Here is a 24,283-nt window from a genome sequence, read left to right as displayed (position 1 = left end):
GAAAAAAGTTGGTCACGTATTTTAGAAAATTTTAATCAAGAATTTGAAAAGTGCTAATCAAGTATTTGAGAAAGTCAATCAAGCATTAGAAAAAAGTTAATCTGTATGGGAAAAACGTTTCTCACGTATAGGAAAAAATTATACAAATAATATACACCGTGTATGAAAAAATGTCTATCATGTATTAAAAAAATCAAGCATTTGAAAAACTTAAATCTGTGTTGAAAAAATGTTTCTCGTATACATGGAAAACCTATACAAATAATATATATTGTGTATGAAAAAAGATCGATCAGGTATTTAAATTTTTTGAATGTGTACACAAATGTTCCTGATGTATAAACAAATGTGCAACATACACTGAATAAAATTAGGCATGAAATAAAATATATTTTAAGAAAATAATTTTGTTTTTTAAATGTTAAACATGTATATAAAAATCTTGCTGATGTATACGAAAATATACATTGTGTTTGATAAAATATTAACTCCATTAAAAAAATTCACTGTGTATTTGACCATGTATTCAAAAAAGTGTTCAAAACTCGCATTTAAGAAAAACAATATGTCGTTTATTTGAAAAAATAGTGAAAACTAAGAAAGAAAGAAATAAAATCGATGAAAAACAAGGAAGAAACAAAAGAAAACCAAGAAATGAGATATAAGAAAGAACAGAAAAAAACCAATGAAAACGGGCAAGAAAATAAATAAAGGCAAAGAGAACTAAGTAACCAAGAAAGAAATGAAGAAAAATAATATATAAAGAAGAAGAAGAAAAAGAAAACCCTAAGAAAATCGGTGAAAAACCAATGTATAATGAAGAAAAAAATGGAAGAAAACTGGTGAAGAAATGAAAAACCATGCTATTTATAAAAAAAAGTAAAAACCAAGAAAACCCAACCCAAACAGTAAAAACATACAAAAAACGACAAAGAAAAAACCCGACCTTAACATTGAAAAAGTTTAACGAAAAAATACACGGGGAGAAAAAGAAAACGAACTCACTACTACAGTTCTGGGCCGGCCTGGTCACGCACGCTTCAGCCGACGCTCCTATATTGTATTATGGGAGCTCCTATTTGGCGCGTTCAGTGCCCTGGAAGCGAAGCGGCGCCTACTGGCAACGCTACTGGGACGGCCCACGGACGAAAGAAGAGCAGTAAACGTCTCGTGCAAAAAACCGCAATAAATAAGTAAGAACTCGAACCCGCGCCTGTATATTGCAGGATTGCTCAGCTAACAACTACACCACCAGAAGACTAGTGATTTATGGCAAACGCGAACACTTTAAGCACCATAAGAGCCGTGCTATTTATTACGCATTTTTGTACTATTCATTTTTTTCAAAAAGTCGATCAAATTTGAAACAAAAATTTGATCAATTAGAAAAAAAATCATCAAATTTGAAAGAACTTCATTGATTTCAAAAAAAGTTCATCGAATTTGAGAAAAGTTCATCGATTTTGTAAAAACTTCATTGATTTTCAACAAAAAAATCATCAAATTTGAAAAAAAATTCATCAAATTTGAAAAAAAAAAGTTCATCAATTTTGAACAAATTCATCAAAATTGGAAAAGGTTCATCAAATTTGAAGAAAAATCATCAAATTTGTAAAAAAATATCAAATTTCTTAAAAATAATCTAATTTAAAAAGTTCATCAATTTAGAAAAAAGGTTACGAAATTTGAGAAAAAATCATGCATTAAAGAAAACAGAAAAGGATAAAAGAACAAAACAAACTGAAGAACTAAATAAAAGAAAGAAGGGAAGTAGACTTGCACAAGCTGTGTGGTGGCGTGATCGTTAGTATGTAACCCTTGCTGCGAAGGGGTCGCGGGTTGATCCCCTCTACCTGCGCATTTTTTACTTCTTTGAAAACAGAAAAAAAAAAGTACTAATGGGTCGTGCCCAATAAACGTGGTTGCAGGTGCCTGTTTGCAGAATACACATTAACGGGCGCCTGCAGCGCCAAATAGGATTCGCCAGCGGGCGGATCTTAGAATTTCTTTTCTAGGGGACTATCTTCAGCTTGGGATACGGTCTGAAGTTGGACTACATTACAGCCCAGCAAGATTTGGCATGTCGCTCAAATTCACCGCAACGACTATTTATCCCCTTACGCGAGTTGCCATAGAAGTCTCGGTGGAGGTCCGAAGTAACTGGGCCGGCCCGTTCGCCGTTCGCACGCACTAAAGTAAAAAAGACAAGAGGATTGTTCCATGGCAAGGGATAACAGGCGCGTCGCTAGCCACTACGACCACGTTCCACTAGTGGTTAGTACAAGGGGTTGGGGATTAAAGAAACTCTTTTTTTACAGCCAACCATGAAGAGAAGAGAGTCTCAGAGTAGACTCGATAATGTTGAGTCGATCTAGTATGAAAAATTCCTCGCACTCGCCTTTTGCCTGCTTCTACTTCATCTGTAGATCGGATTCCTTCCCCAGAGTTCTTACTTATAGGCTTTATAGCCAAGCAGTCCAATAGAATAGCTACTTCTTCTAAAGCGGATTAGAGTACAAGGGACGCGACCTGCTTTATGGCAGTTGAGCCGGTTTTTTTTCCGTTTTCTTTCTTAGTTTTCCAGTTTTTTTATTTTCTTTCTGTTTTCTTTGGTTTTCTTTATTCTCCTTTTTCTTTATGTTATTTTGATTCTCTTTTCTTTTTCTTCTCCGTTTTTCATTCTTTTTAGCATTTTGTTTCTTTGTTTATTTTTTCTATTGTTTATTTTGTTTCTATTTTCAGTTTTCTTTTCTCTTTTCGTTATTATTCTATAATTTTTTTATATGTCAACAATATTTTTCAAATACGCATCTAACATTTCTTCTCCATTTTTTTCCTTTTTTGTTTTTTCTTACGGTTGTTTTTGTTTTCAATTATATTTTTGTATATGTCAAAAAAAATTTTTTAACAAGTGATCAACATTTTTTGTATACACGTTCAACATTGTCCGAATGCCTATTCAACATTTTTTTAATACTTGCTCAACATTTTAATACTAATTCAATATTTTTCAAATACATGTTCAAACAAATTCAAATACATTTTCAAATTTTTTAATACTTATTCAACATTCTCTAATAATCATTCAACATTTTTCAAATACTCATTCAACAATCTGTAATACTTATTTAACATTTGTCAAATGCCTATTCAAAATTTTCGAATACTTGTTCAAATTTTTTTAAAATATTTGTTTGACATTTTTAATACTTATTCAACATTTTTAAATGTGTTTTTGAAGATTTTTTTTGCATATATACGTAAAATATTTTAAAGTATAGAGAAAAGTACAAAAAAACAAAAAACGAGAACAGAAAAAAGAGCAAAAAAAACAGGCCGTTGCCTCCCGCGCGGCTGGGCCGGCCATCTGGGCTCCAAAATCGACGCGAGGCATCCCCTGTGCTCGCTTAAAGCGAGAAATAAGGGTGCCCCAAAACCACAGCTCCTCCAGCGCCGCCGCCTGTGGGCATCCATGGCGGCGGCAGGGGAACCGGCGCGGGCTCAAGACCGGCGCCACCTCTCTCGACTACCTAATCAAAGATGGGACGCGCAAGAATGTACGTTCCCTTATCGTTCTTTTACTGGGGTTTTGATTTGGGTATGCGTGATAGGGCTGATTATACGATACGGCCACAGAGCTCGGCGGCAATGGCCGCGGAGGCCAACAGGTCCGCGCGGCGCTGCCGTGCTGGGTACTTGGGTGAGGAGACGGAGGCTACGCGGAGATGACCACATGTGGGCGGGCGGCCGTCGGCCGCCGGCGAAGGTGGATCGACGGCCGCGGCAGTCCACATGTGTTCCGTGTTCCTTCTTTCTGAATCGCACATTGGGGCGTTGGTTAGTCAGTGTTTGCTTCTGAATGCTCCCTGCTTTCTTGCTGCTCCGTGCCAGCTCAAATGTTACTAGAAGGAGCCAAAGCCTGCGGTTGCTGTTGCTAATGCGTGCGACGACTTGACTAAAATTACAACATGTGCTCCATTGATTTGCTGGTCTGGCTGATGTGCCGCACACAGCATTATTCTACTCCATATTAACATGTGGTAATTGACTGGTTGATCAAGGTCGCTCTCATCCTAGCTTTGCTGTCGCCCTGGCCAGCCACTGATCTCCGAGATTCACCATCGCCCCCAACCTCACCGGTGTGGTGGTTGATGAGGTAGCCCCCATATCTTTGTTTTAGATCAAGAATAATGGCGCACGGTTCTTCGTATATTCTGACTAGGCATGTTTGGCAATTTTGATACTGCTCCAGATCTGTTTTATCCTTTGTTTTGCTGTCGCTTTGCTGAACTAGTGTACACCTTTGATGTCGATGCTACCGGAACCATATCATTGGACGATTTGCTTGACTTTCATTTCAGCACATGTGCATTCTGTTTTCTTAATTTGCACCATCTATTCTGCCATGCAACAGGGGGAGCTAGCTGCTGATGTCTTACTGGACTCTTTGTACCGATAATCTATGATTACTCTTATTTTCTCTCATAAGTATGCATAAGCCTCATAAAGTGTTACGATATTGTACTGATAGCAATCGTAATAATATTAGCAATGCCAACCTATTGTCAGCCAAGCTGCATGATGTAGCATCACTTTCTTGCAGATAAGTGTTTGCTTCACAGAACTGCTTGTTGGATGTGTGGCGTCGCTGTCGGCTCTAGGTATCTCGTTATAAATGTTCAATGCAACATGTGTTTGATTGATTTGCTGGTATTAGCTGACACACGTACACATTAATTTGTCGTGCTTCTTGACTAGGTAATGCCCAGCCGTAATTTCTTTCCTGCTGGCAAACTAGTTCCTTCTGACAGCACCTCATTGATCGATTGATAGATGTGCCTACGTACTGCATGTGAAACGGTGAGATTGCTCTTGGATGCTTTGTTTACATCAGCAGTGAGATATTCATGCATAGTGCCAACCAAAACTTCCTAGCTAATTGTAACTATGAGTGTACATGTCGGGCAATCTTTATCATATATTCATATGTATAAATATACATCAATTGTAGTGTGTGTACACCTAATTTGATATTGATGACATGATGTTATGCATAACCATATCATTTGCTGATTTTTTTGACTTTCATTTCAGCACGTGTGTATTGTTTTCTTAATTGCCTTATCCAATCCTCCCATGGACCTGGGGGAACCAAGTAACTGCCCATGTTTTGCCGGGTTTTCTGGGGAACATCTCCTTGTTCTGAAAGAAATACTATAACCTTAATTTACTAGAACATACAAGTAAATCAACTGTGTGCTGTTATTATTTCACTATGAAATAGAACATGCATCAAAACATGCTCAGAAGTCAGAGTGCATACATGATCTGCAAAAATATGTCAACATGCATGCCATCAAATAGAATATGCATTTCTAGTTTAGAAAAATTATTCCTCCTAGTCAGCAATATATACTGCTCCACTGGGATAACTAAAACCTCTAAGGCTCAGCAAGTTTAATTTCAAAATGCAATTTCTCTCCTACTATTTGCAACCAATTCTGTCCCTATCAATTGATATGTGTTGTTCTTTGATTTTGACTATGTGCAAGCATTATCTGAAATGGTCAATTGATCACATGTCTATAGTGATATCAAAACAAAGAAATACTGCATCCTTTTTTCTAGTTTGTTTCTTCAAGGGTCAATCACGAAAATGAAGTTCACTTAGGATTGCAAATACAATTACTATTGCCTCAGTAAATTTTGTGTGGCCAGCTCTCATTAAAAATAGTAACAATGACGTCGATTAATTCATCCGTGTTCAGAAAGTTTATAAGTTAACAGTATAATATCTATTAAATCATGTCTACGGAGCAAAAATTTGACAGTTCAACTGAACAAAACAAAAGGCACTCTAATACCTTTTGAAGTTTATGTATTGATATACCATACTCCTAGTTAAATTACTGAAATAATATCGTATTCTCTCCACTTTTACATTAGCGTTTCGAAAGGAAATATATTATATGTGTGCTTATGTATCATATGTTGATTACTTGCACGAACAAGAAGCAAGTGAATGTTATTATTAATTAGCTCACTCCATAAGATTGTATCTTCCATTGATGGCATATGAAACTGTATCCAAAAGATTGTATCTTCCATTAATGGCATATGAAATTGTGTCCAAAAGATTGTATCTTCCTTCCATTAATGGCATACGAAACTGTATCCAAGATTTTAATTATATGTATATATCCAAAAGATTTTATCAATATTCAGACGATAAATGAGGCATATCTCTTAATGAGCATAATCTTGTCCAATCTGTACATATATATCCGTCCAATCCCACCATGAATTGCACTAAATGCATTGCGATTTAATCTCATACATCACATATCCTTTCTCTATATAAACACGCACACCCTCTTCTCATAACCAAACCAAGACCTAGCACTCCCACCATGGCAAGTAGCAATCTGCTTGACTGGCCAGAACCCATTGTACCAGTGCAAACTCTTTCCAACTCTGGTATGAGCTCCTTGCCACAACAGTACGTCAAGCCTCCATCTGAGCGTCCTAGTGGTGTCACAAATGACCCTAATCTCAGTATCCCAGTTATCGATCTTGCTAGCTTCTCTAATACCCCTGAACATCACCAAGAAATGCTAAAAGCAATAGCCTCTGCATGCAAGAACTGGGGTTTCTTCCAGTTAGTGAACCATGATGTGGACACGGAGGCTGTGAGGAGGATGAGAAGTGCATGGAGGGAGTTCTTTGACCTCCCCATGGAAGAGAAGAAGGCACATGCCAACTTACCGGTAACATATGAGGGGTATGGGAGCCGCCTTGGAGTTGAGAAAGGGGCAATCTTAGATTGGAGTGACTATTACTTCCTTAATCTCTTCCCAAGTGATATCAGAAACCTTGACAAGTGGCCAAAGATTCCTACTGACCTGAGGTAGATAAATATTTTTCTTTTCTCGAGAAAACGCAGCTTCTTTGTTTTCTTTTAATTTATCCTCATTCTTTATAAGTTCTTGCAGTTTAGAGTTTCCTGATATGTTTGGTTACACAGTTTCCTATTTTATTTGTCCATATTTCATTTTGTTTTGGTATTTATGCAGGGAAGCCACTGAGAAGTATGCATGCCAACTAATAAGTCTCTGTCAAGTCTTGCTCAAGGCTATGTCCAGTAGCTTAGGGCTGGAGGAGGACTACCTCCATAATGCTTTTGGTGGCAGTGATGGCATCTCGGCTACCATGCGTGTGAACTACTATCCAAGATGCCCACAGCCTGAGCTCACCCTTGGTCTCTCATCTCACTCTGACCCTGGTGGTATCACTTTGCTCCTCACTGATGATAACGTCGAGGGGACACAGGTACGCAAGGGAGATGCATGGGTCACCGTGCAACCAGTCCCAGGTTCCTTCCTTGTAAACGTTGGTGATCAGATTCAGGTGATCGCTGTGGCCTACTTACCTTTTTCTGTCAATCTGATGTATATGTATCATTGTATCTTGGATTATCTTGTCTAAAGTAGTAACGTTCTCATTACACCCAATCACTATATATTTGTGCTGATGAAGCTAACGTATGAAATTAATGTTAATTTGTTTGCATCTATAAGGAAGTCAAGAGTATACCATATATTCTTGGCTTCTTTGCAAGAGATTAAATACAATACAGAATTCGGATAGTATGGAGCGAACCCCTATGCATGTAGTTAATAAGATCTTTTTTTTTTTGTATGAATTATGATACTCTCTCCTATCCATATTAATTGTCGCTGATTTAGTACAACGAATCAAAATATTTGATTTTAATTCAAGTTGACCAGCATACATACATTGGATGCGTGCCTATTTAAGCATCATAGTGAATTATGGGTAGCAGCTTTTACATGTTGTTATGCGCCTAACTCTCATCGTCAAAGCAATTTATGGCATCCTTTGATCTTGCTGGGGCGATGATAGACGGGGGGAGCTAAAAAAAAAAGGAAAGGCAACACGTTTAAAACCCTCTAGGTAGATCCAGCTAGCTTGTACATTTTCTGAAGTTTCGACATGTACATATACTGAACTACCGAACTGCTTCATTGATCAATATACTAGTATGCTGCTAGATCTTGCCCTTGCCAGCTGCACTGACTTTAGTAGTTTGTTGGCATGCATGATCTGCATATACACGTACCAGAAGATGACAGTTACACACACAGTAGCATGCCATGCAGTCCAGATACGTGAGAAAGCTGATGACATTGGTGCATGCATGCAAAGAGAAGTTGAATGAAAGAGACAGCAGAGCCTCCTACGAAAACTGCTTTGCTTGATTCTGAAGCTTCTAAAATATCTTGGTGTGATTTTCCAGATCCTGAGCAACGGGCGTTACAGGAGCGTGGAGCACCGTGCGCTGGTCAACTCGGACAAGGAGCGCTTCACCATCGCCTTCTTCTGCAACCCTCGAGGCAACCTCCCCGTTGCGCCGGCGAGCGAGCTCGTCGGCCCGGGGTCGCCGGCGCTGTACCAGGAGGCCGTCACCTTCAGCGACTACCGCAAGTACATACGCACCAAGGGCCCCAGCGGCAAGACGCAGGTGCAGTCCATCAGCAGCGCCATGCAGCCAGGGCCTGCAGCTTGATCCACCATACCATCCCTTCTCAGTCAGCATGGATAAATGTATCAGCATGGACAGCATTTGAATCTGTTATAGGTTGCCAGTGGTTGAGAGATACAGTATGGGCATCATGCATGTAATTTGTTTGTACAATTTGAATCCTTGCTATTGTATCTTAATCAGTGTGCCTTCCATTTTATACAAATGCTCAGTCATGTGTGTGCAATGATCACTGGATCTGGTGAGACCGCGAGTGACGTCATCGTTGAATCAAAGGCGATCAGGCAAAACTCGTTGGCCGCTCCTCTGGTTTCCTCTGGGATCTTAAAATTTCGGTCATGTTAACAGGCTGACATTCTCTGGGCCGGGTGAGATGCTCCAGAGCCACAGGATCCAGATCCAAAAGATGGCAGTTATTGACGAAAATTGCACTAAAATAAAAAAACTGCCATGCTTTTTTTCTGAAAACCGGATGCCCACAGATGCCATGCGTGGTACTGTGGCTCTGGAGCATCTCACCGCAGCGAACATTTGCTCCGTAACGTTGGTGCTGCTTTTGACCAAAATAACCTTCTTTATCTGTGATGGTGGATGCAATTTTATTTTTGGTGGATCTAAGAGGTATGACTCTGTACCAGATCCCTTGTGGCTGAAAGCTTTGGCCTGTAGAGATGGAGAGCATGATTGGTTTGATGCCAAAAGTTGGCATGCCAATATTTGGCAACTACCAAATGTTGGCTAGTGATTGGTTGGCTACCAATTTTTCTTCTCAACCTCACAAAAAGTTGCCAATATTTGGCAAATTTTAATTTTGCCAAATGTTGGCTTGCCAAATATTGGCAATGCCAATTGTTGGCATCAAACCAATTATGTTCGGAGTCACTTTTTGCCGAGATACTCAGGCATTAAACGTGTTCGGATGGAGACTGACATGGATCGCTGACCCGACCCAAAAATTTGAGGCCAATGGGTCATGTGGAGAGCTCCTATGGGACGCCTGTGTGCGTCCAATAGTAGACCTTTCGCTGAAGGTGGCACAAACTTTTTTTTTTGAGGAAGGGGCGCAAACAGGCCGGCCCATTTGCAGGCGGCGATGTAAATCTTAATGAAAAAAAAACTCGGAACGTCAGTTTACAAAGAACGGTTGATAGCCACTCGAGCTGGCAACTCTGGCCTGCTAAACGCAGTGCTAAAGCTTAAGTACTAGCTACAGTGGCAGATCTGTTTTTCTTTTCAAAATTTTCAACCTTTCTTGGAAAAACAGTGCACAATTTTTCTTAAAAAATACGAATAATGTTTGAAAATGTGAACAAATTTCAAAATGCAAATAGAACCTTTAAAGCAGGAACAAAAGTTGAAAAACATGAAAACAAATATATACGCTGAAGAATTATTAACACACATTGAGTATTTTTGTAATACGTGCTAAACAATTTTAATACACATTGAGCATTTTTTTTATATACGCTGGAAAAAATTTAAATGCAGGTTGAAGATTTTTTTGATATCGGCTGAACAATTTCCAAAATACATTGAACATTTTTTAAGATACGTTGAACATTTTATTAATATATGGTGAACATTTTTCTAATATATGATGAGCATGTTTTAATACAAAAAAAGAGAGAAAAATCAAAAAGCAAAAAAACCCGGAAGAAAGAATCATAGGAAAAATCAAGAAAAAAAGTGTGACTAAAAACAAAAAGTGAAGAAAACCAGAAAAAAGGAAAAAAAAACCAAAAAGAAAACCCAAAAAACATTAAATAAAAACAAAAGAAAAAACCAGTTCAGTAACCTTCTAGAAGGTTCCCAAAACTGGGCAGGAACCTTCCAGAACATTCCTAGATCCCTGAACAAAACAACATTGAAGTCGTGGGCTGGTCCATGTGGACGCGGCAGATGGCTGGCTTCAGCGAAAGCACATCTATTTGCCGCTAACGGCTGTCAAATAGGGATTGTTGGTTAGTATGCGGTCGGTCTCAAACAGGATTAGGGTAAACAGAGCCGGCACTAGGTGACCCGTTTGGGCTAGCGGGGTCAGCCCACCTTATAGTCTTATATCTCACAGCAGCTGCAATCTCCGTCACGCCGACATTGTCATGGGACCCAATTTTGCGACGCAGTGTGTCGTATAATTTCCCATGAACGATTGCGTGTATAAACAACAAGTTTGTCTCAGCGCGTACAAAATCACAAGCAGGCGGGTTGATTTTTTTTATTAACCATGTATTAGAAATCTTAATTTTTACACTAATCGAATTCCGTTAAGCCGTGCATAATTTTAACATCTCATTTGTCCGTAATGTAAAGTAAGAATTTGAGTCGATCCGAAATGCCCATCAGACCAATGAGACCACTGACTATTCTTTATATGGGTTGACCCGTGGCCTTTCAAATTGTCTATGGGGCCAGAGGGGCAGATCCAAAGCCAGATCCGGGTCGGCACATTCCTATCCTGAGTTTATTTTACTAAGCACATCTCCAAGATCCATCCCTCAAAAGATCCTCTACATTGGACATGGTCTGACACCAGCGTCCGGCCAAGAAAGAAATGTGCTTAGTAAGAAAAACTGTTTTTTTCTTAAGCATCAATGCTTATTTCTTTGCTCCGGTAAAAATTGGTTTATTTTTCTAAGCAAAAAAATTCTGAAATAATAAGTGCTACACATGTAGCATGAAGCACTTCGGCTATGTCCTTGTTTACAACTAAAGTTGCCATAAAAAAAAACCAAAAGAAAAGCTGAAACTTGCCATCTGAAAAAAAATTGTCATGCTTACAACTAAAAGTTGACATCCCTGCTCATCTCCAGATCCTGGTAGTATCCTGAGCTTATTTCTTTGCTATAGTAAAAACTGGTTTATTTTTCTAAACAAAAAATTCTTAAATAATAAGTGCCACATGTGTAGCATGATGCACTTCGGCCCTGACGTTTTTTACAATTAAAATTGCCATCCAAAAAAAAATAACCCCAAAAGAAAAGCTGAAACTTGTCATCCGAAAAAAAATTGCCATGCTTACAACTAAAGTTGTCATCGCCGAATTGCATTGTACTTGGCCTTATCACCTTGTATTCAACAAGACTGCAAGTACTGCAACTGTGTTGTCGAATCGATATAACCTCTGTTTCTCAAAACAAAAACAATAAAGCACCAATGATAAGATCAGGAGAAACTTTAGACAGATCTGCATAACTCCAGCAGTGAGAAACACAAAGTTCAGAAAAAGGGGTCACAGATGCCAGAATATCGATTTGGATAATAATTAATCAATCTGTTACACTGTTCCACATTCCATTCAAAATTTGTAATAAAGTTGAAACAACATCTGCTAGTTACAATCGCAATGGGAGAATGCTAGCTCTAATAAATGATCTGAATCTCATCTCATGATGAACCAATCAACGCATCCTGTTTGTTGGCTGCGGAGCTTCCATGCTTTGATTTCAGCTGGAAGCACCCTCTGCTTATTCTCAGCAGGCTATCGATGTCTCTATCTCTATCATGCATTCTTCCTTGAACAGTAGTAACTTCAGTTTCCAGTATCTCATCACTTCTGCTTGTCGGTTCCGGTCCACTTGTCGCCGCTCAAGCTGGGGTCGGTTTGGTAGAAGACGACATCTCCCACGTCGCTGACAAAGTGATCGACTCTCAAGCTCTTGAGGAGGACGGTGATGAGGTGCATTGGGAGCGGGCCTGACTTCTCCGGCTCCCGGTAGTATCTGCCCAGTACTGGCCTTGCTGCCTTGGTCTGGATTTGTTGATAAAAACCAAGGTTAAAGTTGCAATTTCAGCATGTACAAGTACAATATATGGAAGAGGTACGTATATATATTCAGCATAGTAGTATTGAACTTACTGCTTCTACTAGGTGGTAATGAGGTATTTGGGGGAAGAGGTGGTGGATGACATGGGTGCCAATGTCATGGTGGATGTTGTTGATCCATCCATAGTCCCGGTCCACGGTCGTCAGGCCACCACGGAGGTAGCTCCATTCCTGCAATAGTCATTGGGGAGCATTGGTTTGTTGGCGACATGAACATTGAATGAAATAGTAACACCATAGCAGTGCAAAACGTATCAACAAGGCAAAAAAACTGTCGCCAGTGAGTTTATTGTGCAGCTAATGTTTTCTTCCAGTGGGTATAAACACTAACAGTAGCTAAGATGTTCAGAAACTAGGGTAGTCCTATTTTCCTGCACTGTCATCGACCATGGTATACTTGCAATGAATTAATACAGCAGGCAAGTACCTCGCCGCGGTACCAAGGGAGGTCCTGGTGACCATGGTGGTGAAGATACGTCACCAAATCAAGCCACATGACATTCACCTGTTTCAAATGACATGAGACAGTGCTACTTGAGTTAGTTGTTCAGTGCGAGTTGCTTAGAAGCAAGTCCGACCAACTAAACAGTTAAGAGTTGTAGATTCTGTATGGTTGCTTACAATATATGGAACCCCGTACAGCTTGAGCACCGGTACCAGGCCAAAGACACACGCCATGCCGATGAGCAGCGCAATCATCGTGAACCAGCAGGTGGTGGAGATGATCACATCACGCCTCTCCTTGGGAGTAAACAGATCGCTGCTCGGATTGAAGTGTGAGCCCTCCTTGCCCGGGCTTCTGTACCACTGGAACATCCAGTAATCAAGGGAGATTCAGTTTAGGTTTAAGTTCAGGATGCATACAGATGCAGACCTATACAAGCGACCAGCAGAATAACAAGAAGAGATTCTTACGAGGTAAACAGGGAAAGCCAGCAGTGGGAACGGTACTGAGAACCGCAGTGTCTTTGTCCGTGGTTCCAATTTCTGGTACACCTTCTCAGTGATCTGCGCAAATCAGTCCCACATAAGCTAGGAGTAACTAAGCAGATGGAACACAAATTACACGAATGAATATTCAGTTAAGGATTTCAAATTATGCAATTAGAATTGTGGTTCCAGTCCACACTTGGCCTCGAGGGTGACTGTTTTGTCAGATAGTGCAGATGCTCAAATGTGGTTTGATTCCAAAAAGGGCAAGAACGACAATAAGAAAAAAGGACTGGGCATTTTGAGATGCCCTAGCCAAAAAGGCTAAGATTCGATGTGCATCTTTGATCTGTGATGACTAATTTTAATCAGCAGCAGATCTGCGACTGTGAGACAATTTAAATCAATTAGAATTTTGGTTGCAAGTATCTATCTAATTAGAATTTTGGTTGCCACAAACACACACATGCTTTTGTTCTTTTGTTCTTTTTTTGAAACGATACATGCTTTTGTTCTGATGACAAGCAAGATGAAGATGCCATAAAAAGGAATATATGCACCACGAAATGATGTAATTAGAATGTTAGGTGGCTCAGCCGAGTTAAGATTCGATGCGCATCTTTGTTGATCTCTGCTGATCAACTAGGCATAATCTTTTTTATGTGTACTCTCTTTTCTCTCTCTAAAAAGATCTTAGCTTAGCGGCAGATCTGATCACGTGACAGACATGAATAGATCTACTAGCTGCCGCTGCTAGTTGTGTTTGGCATTATTACCTACGGACGGACCACATCACTTGTTTGTTGGATCTTAAATTATGTGGACTCTTTTGATGCTGCTGCTGCACAACATGTCAACATGTGGTGCCTCTGCAGCGGCTGAAAAAGCAGGCAGGTGCATCGTTGCTCTCTTTCTAGTACCACTGCTAGCTATCACCTCCATGATTCATGCAGCAGCCAGATGCGATATTTGTTCAACTTTTGCTCAATTATTATTATGCCAAACTCTAAACTTTTACTACCGAGTGTCAGTATAAAATACAAGGTGGAGGGTTGTCAAGAAAAATATCTGCCCATCGATCGAGCTGCTCTGAGTTTCTTCCTTTTTTCTTTATGTGAGCAAAGTCCTTTGGGAATTGCAGTGATGGAGACATGCTGGAAAAAAATATGTGCATGTAGTAGAGTGCAGTATATGGTAGTAGTGGACTAGTGGTACTAACCGGGTGCCATGACTCGTCCTTTTCGATGTGGCCATGGTTCTGATGGTGCGTTCTGTGGCTGATCCTCCTGCACACACATAGCAAATCAGATTCAGATCGGCTTCAGAAAAGGTTTGATTAATGCCAGATTGGTACCACTCCATATAAATTACTCCTAAACTAATTATATGTTGCTAAAGAAACTCAGATGCATGCATGATAATGGTACAGCTAGTACTCCAGCATTGGTGTGTGGTGTTGGAAGGACCTTGAAGACTGTGCAGCACCGCCAGCTCCTAGTAAACAAACCGTTGTCGGCAGTGATTCAATCAAACTTTTTTTGTGTTTAAGAAAGATGGGTTTTTCCAAGAGAAATTCTCTGCGGCCGCTTGCATGGGTCAACAGCGGTGGAACAGACATGCCAAACAGGCAACAGTGCTTTGTACATGTAGTAAAAGGGAAGTTGCTACTTCGCAACAGCAAAGTTTGTATTGCCCTTTCCAACTTCTTTTCGAGTAACATATTCAGGCGCGGGTTCTCTCCCTCTCGGAGATTTCTCAACAAAACAAAACAAAAGTTTGTACTACTACACATTTGCGACGGAACGAGTAATAATCTTGCCCTGCAAAGTAGTACTTCCCTCCTGGTTTACTTAGTAAAATGTATGTACAAAATTGTTACCAGCCATTGTACGGGACGAGAATAAATGTGTGCAGCAGGTGGCCGACGACGCTGTTGAGCGTGCCGCTGTCCGAGAAGCTCCCGTGACCACTGCAAGCGTAGATAGATAGGTGAATCAGATGGACAGGCGTATGATAGCAGTGCTACTAGGTAGTACTCCGTAGCACCAAATGTGGCACGCCGCACGCGTCGATCTGGGGTGGCCGGGAGCGAGAAAGAGGAAACAACAACGCACCAGTCGTGTCCGAGGACGAAGAGCGCCCAGAACATGGTGCCCTGGACGGCCCAGTAGAGCGGCCAGAGGGCCCAGCTGTCGGCCCGCCACGCGGCGGCGGCCAGCGCCGCCACGACAACGACGTCGCGGGCGACGTAGGAGAGGGAGCGCAGGGGGCTCTTGCGCCAGCAGTGGGCCGGCACGGCGGCGCGGACGTCGCCGATGCGGAAGGGCGGCGGCTTGGCGGCGTCGAACTCGGAGCGGTGGTCCTCGGTGGCCTTGCAGCTCGCCTCCTGCTCCGGCCTCATTGCGGGGGCCATGGACGGACGGTGGATCTGTGCGTGTCGTGGGGGAGGGGGAGCGGGGGGCAATGGTAGGGGAGGGGAGGAGAGAGAGATTCGGGAGGGGCTTGGCTTGGGTGGCCGGGCAGGGATACGCCTCTCCTCCTCTCGTCTCGTCTCAATGGAGGAGGGGTGCGGGTGGCCGCTATTTATAAACCGAGATTATAATTGCCTGCCGGTTTGCATCTACGGGCAAAGCTCCTGCTAAATTTTTGCTGGTATGCCCTAGTCGTGTACCGTAGTAGTAGTCCTGTAAACCAATTGAGTTTGGCCGGTGCACGTGCATCGTGCAAGCTTGCCGTCCATACCATGCCAGTGGGCCCTCCTCTTTTTCTTTCTCCATAATACACGGAGAGAATAAATTAAAGATTCGCCTATAAATGAATTTTTTCTATGCCTAAATCTGTTTTAAGGGCAACTCCCACGCACGACCGCAGACATTCGTTTTGTCTGAATTTCACCCGTTTGGGGGTGGCAATGGGAGACAGCCGTCTGGATTTGTGAATGCTGCGGGCGTGCGCCCAACACATGGCCGCATCTTTTGCCGCATTTGGTCCACGTGCATGCAAATTTTGGAAAGCAACAGAAGATGTAGCTAAATGGCAGCGTCCATAGTTCAAGCCAACGTTGGCCGTGGTTCACGCCAGTTCATGCCGGCCGGCAACGCCAGCGGCCTATAGAATGGTCACCCTCCAGTTTCACGCCGGCAACAAAAGCCAGCGGCCGGCACACCAGTCAGCCTTTAAAATGAACGGCCATAGTCCACGACCAAGGTCTCACCTAGTTCAGGCCGTCTTGGCAAACATCTCCTCTGACGATTCACGAACCAAGCTTCCTCTCTGGTGACATGTTGTTCTTGTCGACGCTCATGATCGCGAGTGCCACCTCTTTTGCTTTGGGATCGGCATTGGTGGCCTCGATCTCGAGCTTCTTCAGTTGAGCGGACTCCTCAATGTCAAGCTTCCTCTTGTCGGCCTCCTCCATCTCAAGCTTCTTCGTTTGGAGTTCTAGGTATATCTTCATTCGCTCCTCCTTCCCTTTGCTCCTTCTCTCCTCCCTCACTTCCTTTTGGACTCATCATGCGTTCCAAAGTTGCTTGCAAGGCCATGGAAGACGCATCACGCTTCTCGTCGGCCTTCGAGCTGGTCTTGCCCTCGGCCTCTTGAGCAAGCCTCCCTCCTCAGCCACGGCCGCCTTCCCTCCTTTCTTCTTATGAGCGGCATATTGGTCTTTGAACTTGGGGCAATCTTTGATGAGCGACCAACAATGCGTGAGAGTAAATGGCTTGTTGTTGTGTCATACCTTGAAGGCTTCCAAAGATTGGAATGCCTACACAATCAAAGATGTGACCGCAATTATAACATGGAAGGACACAAGATGCATGAAACATAAATGGCATGCCAAGATGAAATGACACAAGATGGAAAAACGAGAGATTCATACCAAGTCACCAACGCCTAGGCCACTCACGGGACGGGCTTCGACACTCAAGCGCGGCACAATACTTGTTGCACTCTTGTTGAATGAACCCCCATCTCTTTTGATTGAGTGGATGCCGCGGGTGCTCGCAAATTGGTAGGGGGGAAACTTCCTTCGCTCATGAAAGGTTTCGTGAACTCTCGTCCAAAAGACGGATCCTTTTTGCTCGGCACCTTTCGTCGGATCTTGGCCTATCTCCATCCAACTCTCGCAAATCAAAGTGTCCTCCTCTTGGGTGTATGACCCCGTGCGAGTGCTTTGCCTCTTCTTTTGTGCTTCAGCCCTTTGGGTGAGCTCATAGATAAACAAGGGCTCCTCTGCAATGTCGACCTCTTCTTCCTTATATTCACAATACATGCCATCATCTTCATGCCATGAGGTGCCATGGTCGTCCTCATCTTCATCATGGCCGGCGAATTGGGTGTCACCAATTCACCATACTGCCGCGGCCGTCTTGGCTTGTCGCGTCGGGATCGAAAGCTTGGCCTTGGCTGTCGACATGGAAGGCCTCACCACGGCCCTCGAAGATGACGTTTTCCATGAACGCGGCGTTGTGCGGGTCATCAACCGTCGGCGTCAGCAGTGGCATTTCATCGAATAGCTTGCGGGCGCCGGCCATGTTGGTCGAAGGGATCGGCCGGGGCTGCTTCCTTTGCGTCCTGTCGGACGGCTGGCCAGCGCCACTGTACCCCGGCGTCACACAATACCCGGGCGTCTCCGTTGTGACGGATGAGCTCGGGGACCGGTACTGCGGAGGACGAAGGGCCGATGAGCCTGTGCTAGCCACGGCCATGGCAGCGAATGAGAGAATGGACGGCGGGGGTTGGCACAACCCTAACATGAGGAGGGCGTAAGCCCTGGCAATGATGGACTCCTTGTCGTCAGCATTGCCCTAGTGCTGTGCGGCACGTAGCACGGCTGCCTCGGCGGCATAGTCGGCAACGGCCTTTTTCTCCACCACCTTTGTTCGCCGGTTCCTCCTCTTGGTCGATACAGCGTCGAGCTTGGCAAGCTCCGCCAGTGTGAGCTCTGTGACACCCAAGTTTTTATTTGGATTTTTCAAAAGATTTTTTTTGACTTGAGGGGAGTGATTTAAATTTTTCTTCAAGATAACTCTCCCTCTCATATTTTTTTTCTTTATGACAAAAGTTTTGTTTGGATTCACCCAAGATCTGCCTTTGGTCTTGGAAGTTCTTGCTTTTCATTTGGACTCAAGACAAAATGGTTTTCATTTGGGAAAATAACTTTTGAAAATCTTTTTGAATTTGCACTATGGCTTTTGGAAAGTCCTTTGCCACTTTCAACAATTCCTTCTTGCCATGGCATTAGTGCAAATCCTCTCTCCTAACCACTTCCTCACCTTTGGATCATGATCAAATCCAGCAAGTTGAACCTCCCCATGTGATTATTTCCATTCAAATTCTATTCAAATAAATTTCTGCCTTCTTTTCTAGCACTTGGAGATTTACAAAGGAACTCCACTTTCTGTCTTGATTTTTGCCACCAAACCTTTTTCCCCTCCTAGTCCTTTGAACCCCCAACCTAGAACCATGAAGATCCACTGATCTTTAGTTCAAAATTTTCAAACTACAATTGCTGCAAGTTTGGACCAGATTTGTCAAATTTGGTGAAATTCATTCAAAACCTTCTCCAAAAATTCCAAGTAAAATCAGGCAGCCTCTGGGTGCATTGAGTGGTCATCTCACCAAGTTACAGCTCCAGAAAAATTCATCTCATTGCCAAATCCCTCTGTCGAACACCTGCAGTGCACTGTCTATGTCAAGTTCAGAAAGTTCAGAGAACACTGCAGTGGCTGCTGTCGTTTTCTTCAGAGAAGGATGTCGATCTCGCCAGTGCCACCGCGTCGCCTTGCTCCTCGTCCCCGCCCTCTTGTTCCTGCACCGCACGAACGCCTGGCACCTTGCGGGCGTCGGTGACGAGCAGCAGAAGGTGCGCCGCCCCGTGACCGACGCCGGCGGCGGCGTTGCGGACGCCAGCGGGAGACACGGCGCCGACGACGCCACCCAGCGCCGCCCAAACCACCGGAGCTCGCCGCGTGGCCTTCCACTCCCCCGAATGCGCTGCCGCTCTCGTCGTGAACCGCAGGGCGCGGAGCGCGCTCTCTGCCGCCGTTGAGCCCGTGCGGTCACCTCACCGTGGACCGACGCCATTACGCCAAGACCATCTCCGTTTAGCTGTAAAACGAATCCAGTAACCTCCACTGATGCTGCCTGGCCGCTCAAACCTCCTGCCAATCCACTGCTCCGCCGTAATCGCTCGCCGGAGATTCTCCGTTCACGGCCACCCCGTCGATCTGCCTATAAATAGAGGCCCCGAGCTTCAACTCGAGCACCCACCAGCCCTGCACTCCCCCTAGAGCACGCCTAGCCACTGGCAGAGCCCCGAGGAGGTCTCCTTCCTCGACTCCGGCCGCCGCGACCCGCCACGGGATCCAGCCCGATTCGCCCCCGTGTGTGCTCCTCCGCCTCCATTCTCTTGCTAGTAGCTTCACCATGCATCCCTCTTTCTGACCCGCACTTCAATTTGAAGCTTGCAGCCCTCCACCGGAGTTCCCCATCCTCACCCGAGCCGCCGTCCGCCGGAGAAAGTGTCGCCGTCGACGTGGTGCTCCCCGTTGGACGAGTCCACCACCCACCGACGCGGAAGAAGACGCTGAAGCTCTTGGTACCCTCCGTTTCTCCTAACTCGTCGTGGTTCGACGCCGGCATCCACCGCAGTCTTCGGGCGCCGGCGAGCTTTTCAAACCTGACATGTGGACCCCGCGTGTCAGCCTCTGTTTTTATTCCACCTCAAACCGTTTTCTGTTGACGCCTTCGGGCAAATACGTTTTCTCCTTTGCGCTTGCGCATTCCCACTCGAACCGTTTTCTGTTTTCTCAGTTAAAACCCTGGAACTTTTCTGTTTCATTATAGATAAGTCCCTGGATAGAAACCTTTATAACTTTTTAATAAAAGGGTATTTTTGAGTGATTCTTTTTCTGACAATCTTCAAATTTTGTCTAGTTTTTTATGGGATTTATTTGAAAAATATTTGGAAAAGTTTCTGTGCAAGTGTTGTGTAAGGGCATATTTATCCCTAAGGTGTTTTGGTGATTGATGACAATGCTTTTGCGGACTAATCGTGTGCGTTGAGTGTTTTTCAGAGATTCATTCTTTTTGGGCACGAGACGATATCCTCCCCTCGGAACTTAAAGCGAAGACGGTGTAGTCCTTTCGGATTAGTTTGGTGGACTAGTTTCATAGGGATCACCGTACTATCAAGAGGGGGTCCGCTTTGGAAAGGCTAGGGCGGAATCATCACGTACACTTCCTTTGCCCCTCCCTCCGAGCCTTTCCGTTTCGTTGATGGGCTTGGATTCTCCTTTCTTTGTGCCCTCTCTGGTCCCAGCGGTAGTACCGCGGGCCAGAGCGGTAGTACCGCTTGGGTGGTACAAGCGGTAGTACCGCTCCGGAGCGGTAGTACCGCCCAGAGCAGTAGTACCGCTAGTAGCTCCGTGTGTGTGCTATCTCTGGTCCCAGCGGTAGTACCGCGGGACGGAGCGGTAGTACCGCTTGGGTGCCACAAGCGGTAGTACCGCTCTGGGCGCGGTAGTACCGCTCCAGAGCAGTAGTACCGCTGGTGGCCCCAAGCCGTAGTACCGCTCTGGTCTCGTGCTAGTACCGCCTCGATTCGAGGGCTCATTTTTCGTGTCGGGTTTTACGGTACTGGCCGCGGCTGTGGGGGGCCGTAGTACCGCTCCTGTGCGGTAGTACCGCCCTCCCTCCGCGGTAGTACCGCTGTGGACCAAGCGGTAGTACCGCGCTTTTGGGCGGTAGTACCGCTTAGTGTTGCAAGCGGTAGTACCGCTGGCACAGCGGTACTACTGCTCTCTTCGGGGCAGAGGGGGGGTAACGGTTGGTTTGTTCCCCCCACTATATAAAGGGGTCTTCTTCCCCAAAGTTGACTCACCTCTTCCCCCAAAAGCTCCATTGTTGCTCCAAGCTCCATTTTCGCCCGATCTCTCTCCCTAGCCAATCAAACTTGTTGATTTGCTCGGGATTGGTTGAGAAGGCCACGATCTACACTTCCACCAAGAGAAATTTGATTCCCCCACTTATCCCTAGCGGATCTTGTTACTCTTGGGTGTTTGAGCACCCTAGACGGTTGAGGTCACCGCGAAGCCATAGTCCATTGTGGTGAAGCTTTGTGGTGTCATTGGGAGCCTCCAATTAAGTTGTGGAGATTGCCCCAACCTTGTTTGTAAAGGTTCGGTCGCCGCCTTCAAGGGCACCAATAGTGGAATCACGGCATCTCGCATTGTGTGAGGGCGTGAGGAGAATACGGTGGCCCTAGTGGCTTCTTGGGGAGCATTGTGCCTCCACACCGCTCCAACGGAGACGTACTTCCCTTCAAAAGGAAGGAACTTCGGTAACACATCCTCGTCTCCACCGGCTCCACTCTTGGTTATCTTGTTCCTTTACTTTCGCTAGTTTACTTGTGTTGTTTCTCTTACTTACTTGCGTGCTTGTTGTCGTTGCATCATATAGGTTGCTCACTTAGTTGCATATCTAGACAACCTATTTTGATGCAAATTTTAATTTGGTAAAGAAAAGCTAAAAATTGTTAGTTGCCTATTCACCCCCCCTCTAGTCAACTATATCGATCCTTTCAATTGGTATCAGAGCCTTATCTCTTTATTAAGGACTTTACCGTCCAAAGAGTATGGTTGACGTCGTAGACGGTGCGGAGGAGCACTCCGGTGAAAATCCTGTCTCGTCTACGGGAGATGGGGGAACCACGGTCTCTCGTGAGGAATTCAATGTGGCGTTGGACACATTGAAAACCTCCATGACGACCAAGGTCGAAAGCATGTTGAATAAATTCTTAGAAGGGCTTAAACTTACAACCGCACCGTTGAAAGTGGGTGATCCCGCTAACAAGGTGACGGATGCTACCTCCGACAAGGGGGAAGCTTCGAGCGAGAAGGCTCCTTGTTCTAGTGATAAAAATGGCACCGGCATCTTTGCCCATGTGGAACCTCCACCCGTCTATGGTGGACCGCTTCCTTCCACTCATTTGAATCATGCCGGCCCGGCCCCTAAGATTGAGAAGAATGTAGATTTTGATTATTGGGTCTATCGTTTTAAGCGTCATTTAAATCATGTGAACACTAACCTTTGGAGAATCATTGAAGAAGGCTTTTATCCGCATGATCGAAGCAACTTCACTCCTAGAGAAGTGGTGGATCATCAATTCAATGAGAATGCTCTCTTCATCATCCAAGAAGCAATCCCGCCCGAAGATCTTCCTCATCTCCGGCCTTACACCGTGGCCAAAGATGCTTGGCTCCAAGTTGTTTCCCTCTATCGGGGAAGCGCAAGCATTCAACGCTCCAACTATGAAGTGGTGCAAGATGAAGCCGACGAGTTTGCAATGAAAGAAGATGAAGAACCTCGTGAGCTTTTTCGGAGAGTGAACAAACTTGCGGTCTCTCTCCGAGATCATGGAAGTAAGGACACGGATGACAATTGGATCAAGCGCAAATTCCTCAAGGCAATGATGCCCTACCACAAAGCCATGTCCTCTGTAATTCGTCAAAGGCCGGACTTCCACACTTTGTCATCAAGTGAAGTGTTGGATGAGTTTGTTGCTATGAGCATCTTGGACAAGACCGCCGACAATGCGGTCCTTCGCTCTCAAAGAGTAAAGAAGCCCAACCTTGCTCTAAAGGCCAAGGCTAGTATGGAGGAAGAGGATGAAGAGGAAGAAGAGGAGGGCAACCTCGAAGATACGAAGTATGCCTATCATGAACACATGGCTCTTGCGTCAAGGCAATTTTGGAGCAAGAAGAACACGAGGCCAAACTTCAACAAAAGCAACTCAAGTGGCGCAAAGGGCAAGCAACGGATGAGGACTTGCTTCAATTGTGGCAATGTGAGCCACTTTGTTGCGGAATGCCCTTACGAGAAGAGGGAAGACAATGGTGGCAAGCTCATTAGAAAAGACAAGGCCAAGTCGTTCCCCAACAAGAGCAACTTCACCAAGAAGACTCCCTTCAAGGCGTTGGTGGTTCAAGAAGAGTACAATGAGGATGATGACGATGATGAAGATAGTGAGTCGGTTGCCATGGCCTCCGTTGCCGTTGCCAAGACTCCACGGGTGTCTCTCTTCGACTCACCCAATGAGAACATCACCACCAAGTGCCTCATGGCTAAAGCCACCAATAAGGTAACCTCCAACATCAAAACTACCATCATTAATCATCCTTCTTCGACGGATAGTATTGATGAACATGAGGGAACAAATGTGGAGGAAAATGAGTTTGAGATCTTTATGAGTAAACTCAAGGGAAAATCCAAGAAGCACTTCGTTGCTCTCTTGGAACAACTTGGTGAAGCCAATGACATGATCGAGGCTCACGAAGATACCATCTCTAAGATGGAGGGGCATAGTCGTGACTATGCCGATGAGATTTCGGATCTTTCCAATGCTCTTGACGAAGAGCGTGGTCTTCGTTTGGCTCTTGAGGAGTCATACAACGATGATCATGCTAAGTTAAAGAAGGATCTTGATCATGCTCTTGTTGTGTCTCGTGTGCTAAACTCCGAGAAGGCTATACTTGGGGTTGATCTTGCTAGACTCAAAGAGGAGTTTGGCATCCTCGACAAGGCTCACAAAGTCTTGAAGGGCGTTCATGCTAGCCTCAAGGAGTCTCATGATCAACTCCAAGTGAAGCTAACAAAGGAGAAAGCCACCTTTCCTCATATGGTGTTAATTGATAATGCAAATGCTACTAACCCGTGTTGTGAGCATGTGCATCTTGTTGAGGAGAATGCTAAGCTAAAGGAGCAACTTGAGAAAGGCCTCATGTCATGCATACAAGGTGAGAAGAACCTCAACGACCTCTTGAGCAATCAAAAGGAAGTTGTGGCCAAGGAGGGGATTGGGTTCGCACCCAATCCCAAGAACAAGAAGAAGAATGACAAGACCAAGCGACCTCCTCCTCTCAAGCAAACTTTTGTGAAGGAGGGAGAGGGTACTTCCAAGGAGAAGA

The 24,283-nt window shown here is 44.3% G+C and overlaps 2 protein-coding genes across 2 annotated transcripts; one reads left to right on the top strand and one right to left on the bottom strand.

Annotated features, from left to right (window-relative positions):
* Window positions 1-4,915: 4,915 nt before the first annotated feature.
* Window positions 4,916-8,768, top strand: LOC109765008 (jasmonate-induced oxygenase 4). Its single transcript, XM_020323805.4, has 3 exons — window positions 4,916-6,907; window positions 7,074-7,407; window positions 8,318-8,768. The coding sequence occupies exons 1-3, from the start codon at window positions 6,411-6,413 to the stop codon at window positions 8,585-8,587; spliced, it is 1,101 nt and encodes a 366-aa protein (XP_020179394.1). The 5' UTR covers window positions 4,916-6,410; the 3' UTR covers window positions 8,588-8,768.
* A 3,031-nt stretch (window positions 8,769-11,799) lies between these two features.
* On the bottom strand, window positions 11,800-15,867 carry LOC109765018 (fatty acid desaturase DES3). The gene is made up of 8 exons (XM_020323813.4): window positions 15,431-15,867; window positions 15,196-15,285; window positions 14,536-14,602; window positions 13,302-13,394; window positions 13,008-13,193; window positions 12,814-12,891; window positions 12,420-12,557; window positions 11,800-12,311 (listed from the first exon to the last, which is right to left on the bottom strand). The coding sequence occupies exons 1-8, from the start codon at window positions 15,727-15,729 to the stop codon at window positions 12,111-12,113; spliced, it is 1,152 nt and encodes a 383-aa protein (XP_020179402.1). The 5' UTR covers window positions 15,730-15,867; the 3' UTR covers window positions 11,800-12,110.
* Between the last annotated feature and the right edge of the window lie 8,416 nt (window positions 15,868-24,283).

This window comes from Aegilops tauschii, chromosome 5 (assembly GCF_002575655.3).
Source record: "Aegilops tauschii subsp. strangulata cultivar AL8/78 chromosome 5, Aet v6.0, whole genome shotgun sequence".
Classification (NCBI taxonomy): Eukaryota; Viridiplantae; Streptophyta; class Magnoliopsida; order Poales; family Poaceae; genus Aegilops; species Aegilops tauschii.
Note: the sequence above shows the minus strand (reverse complement) of the source record. Positions and strands in the feature narration are given on the sequence as shown.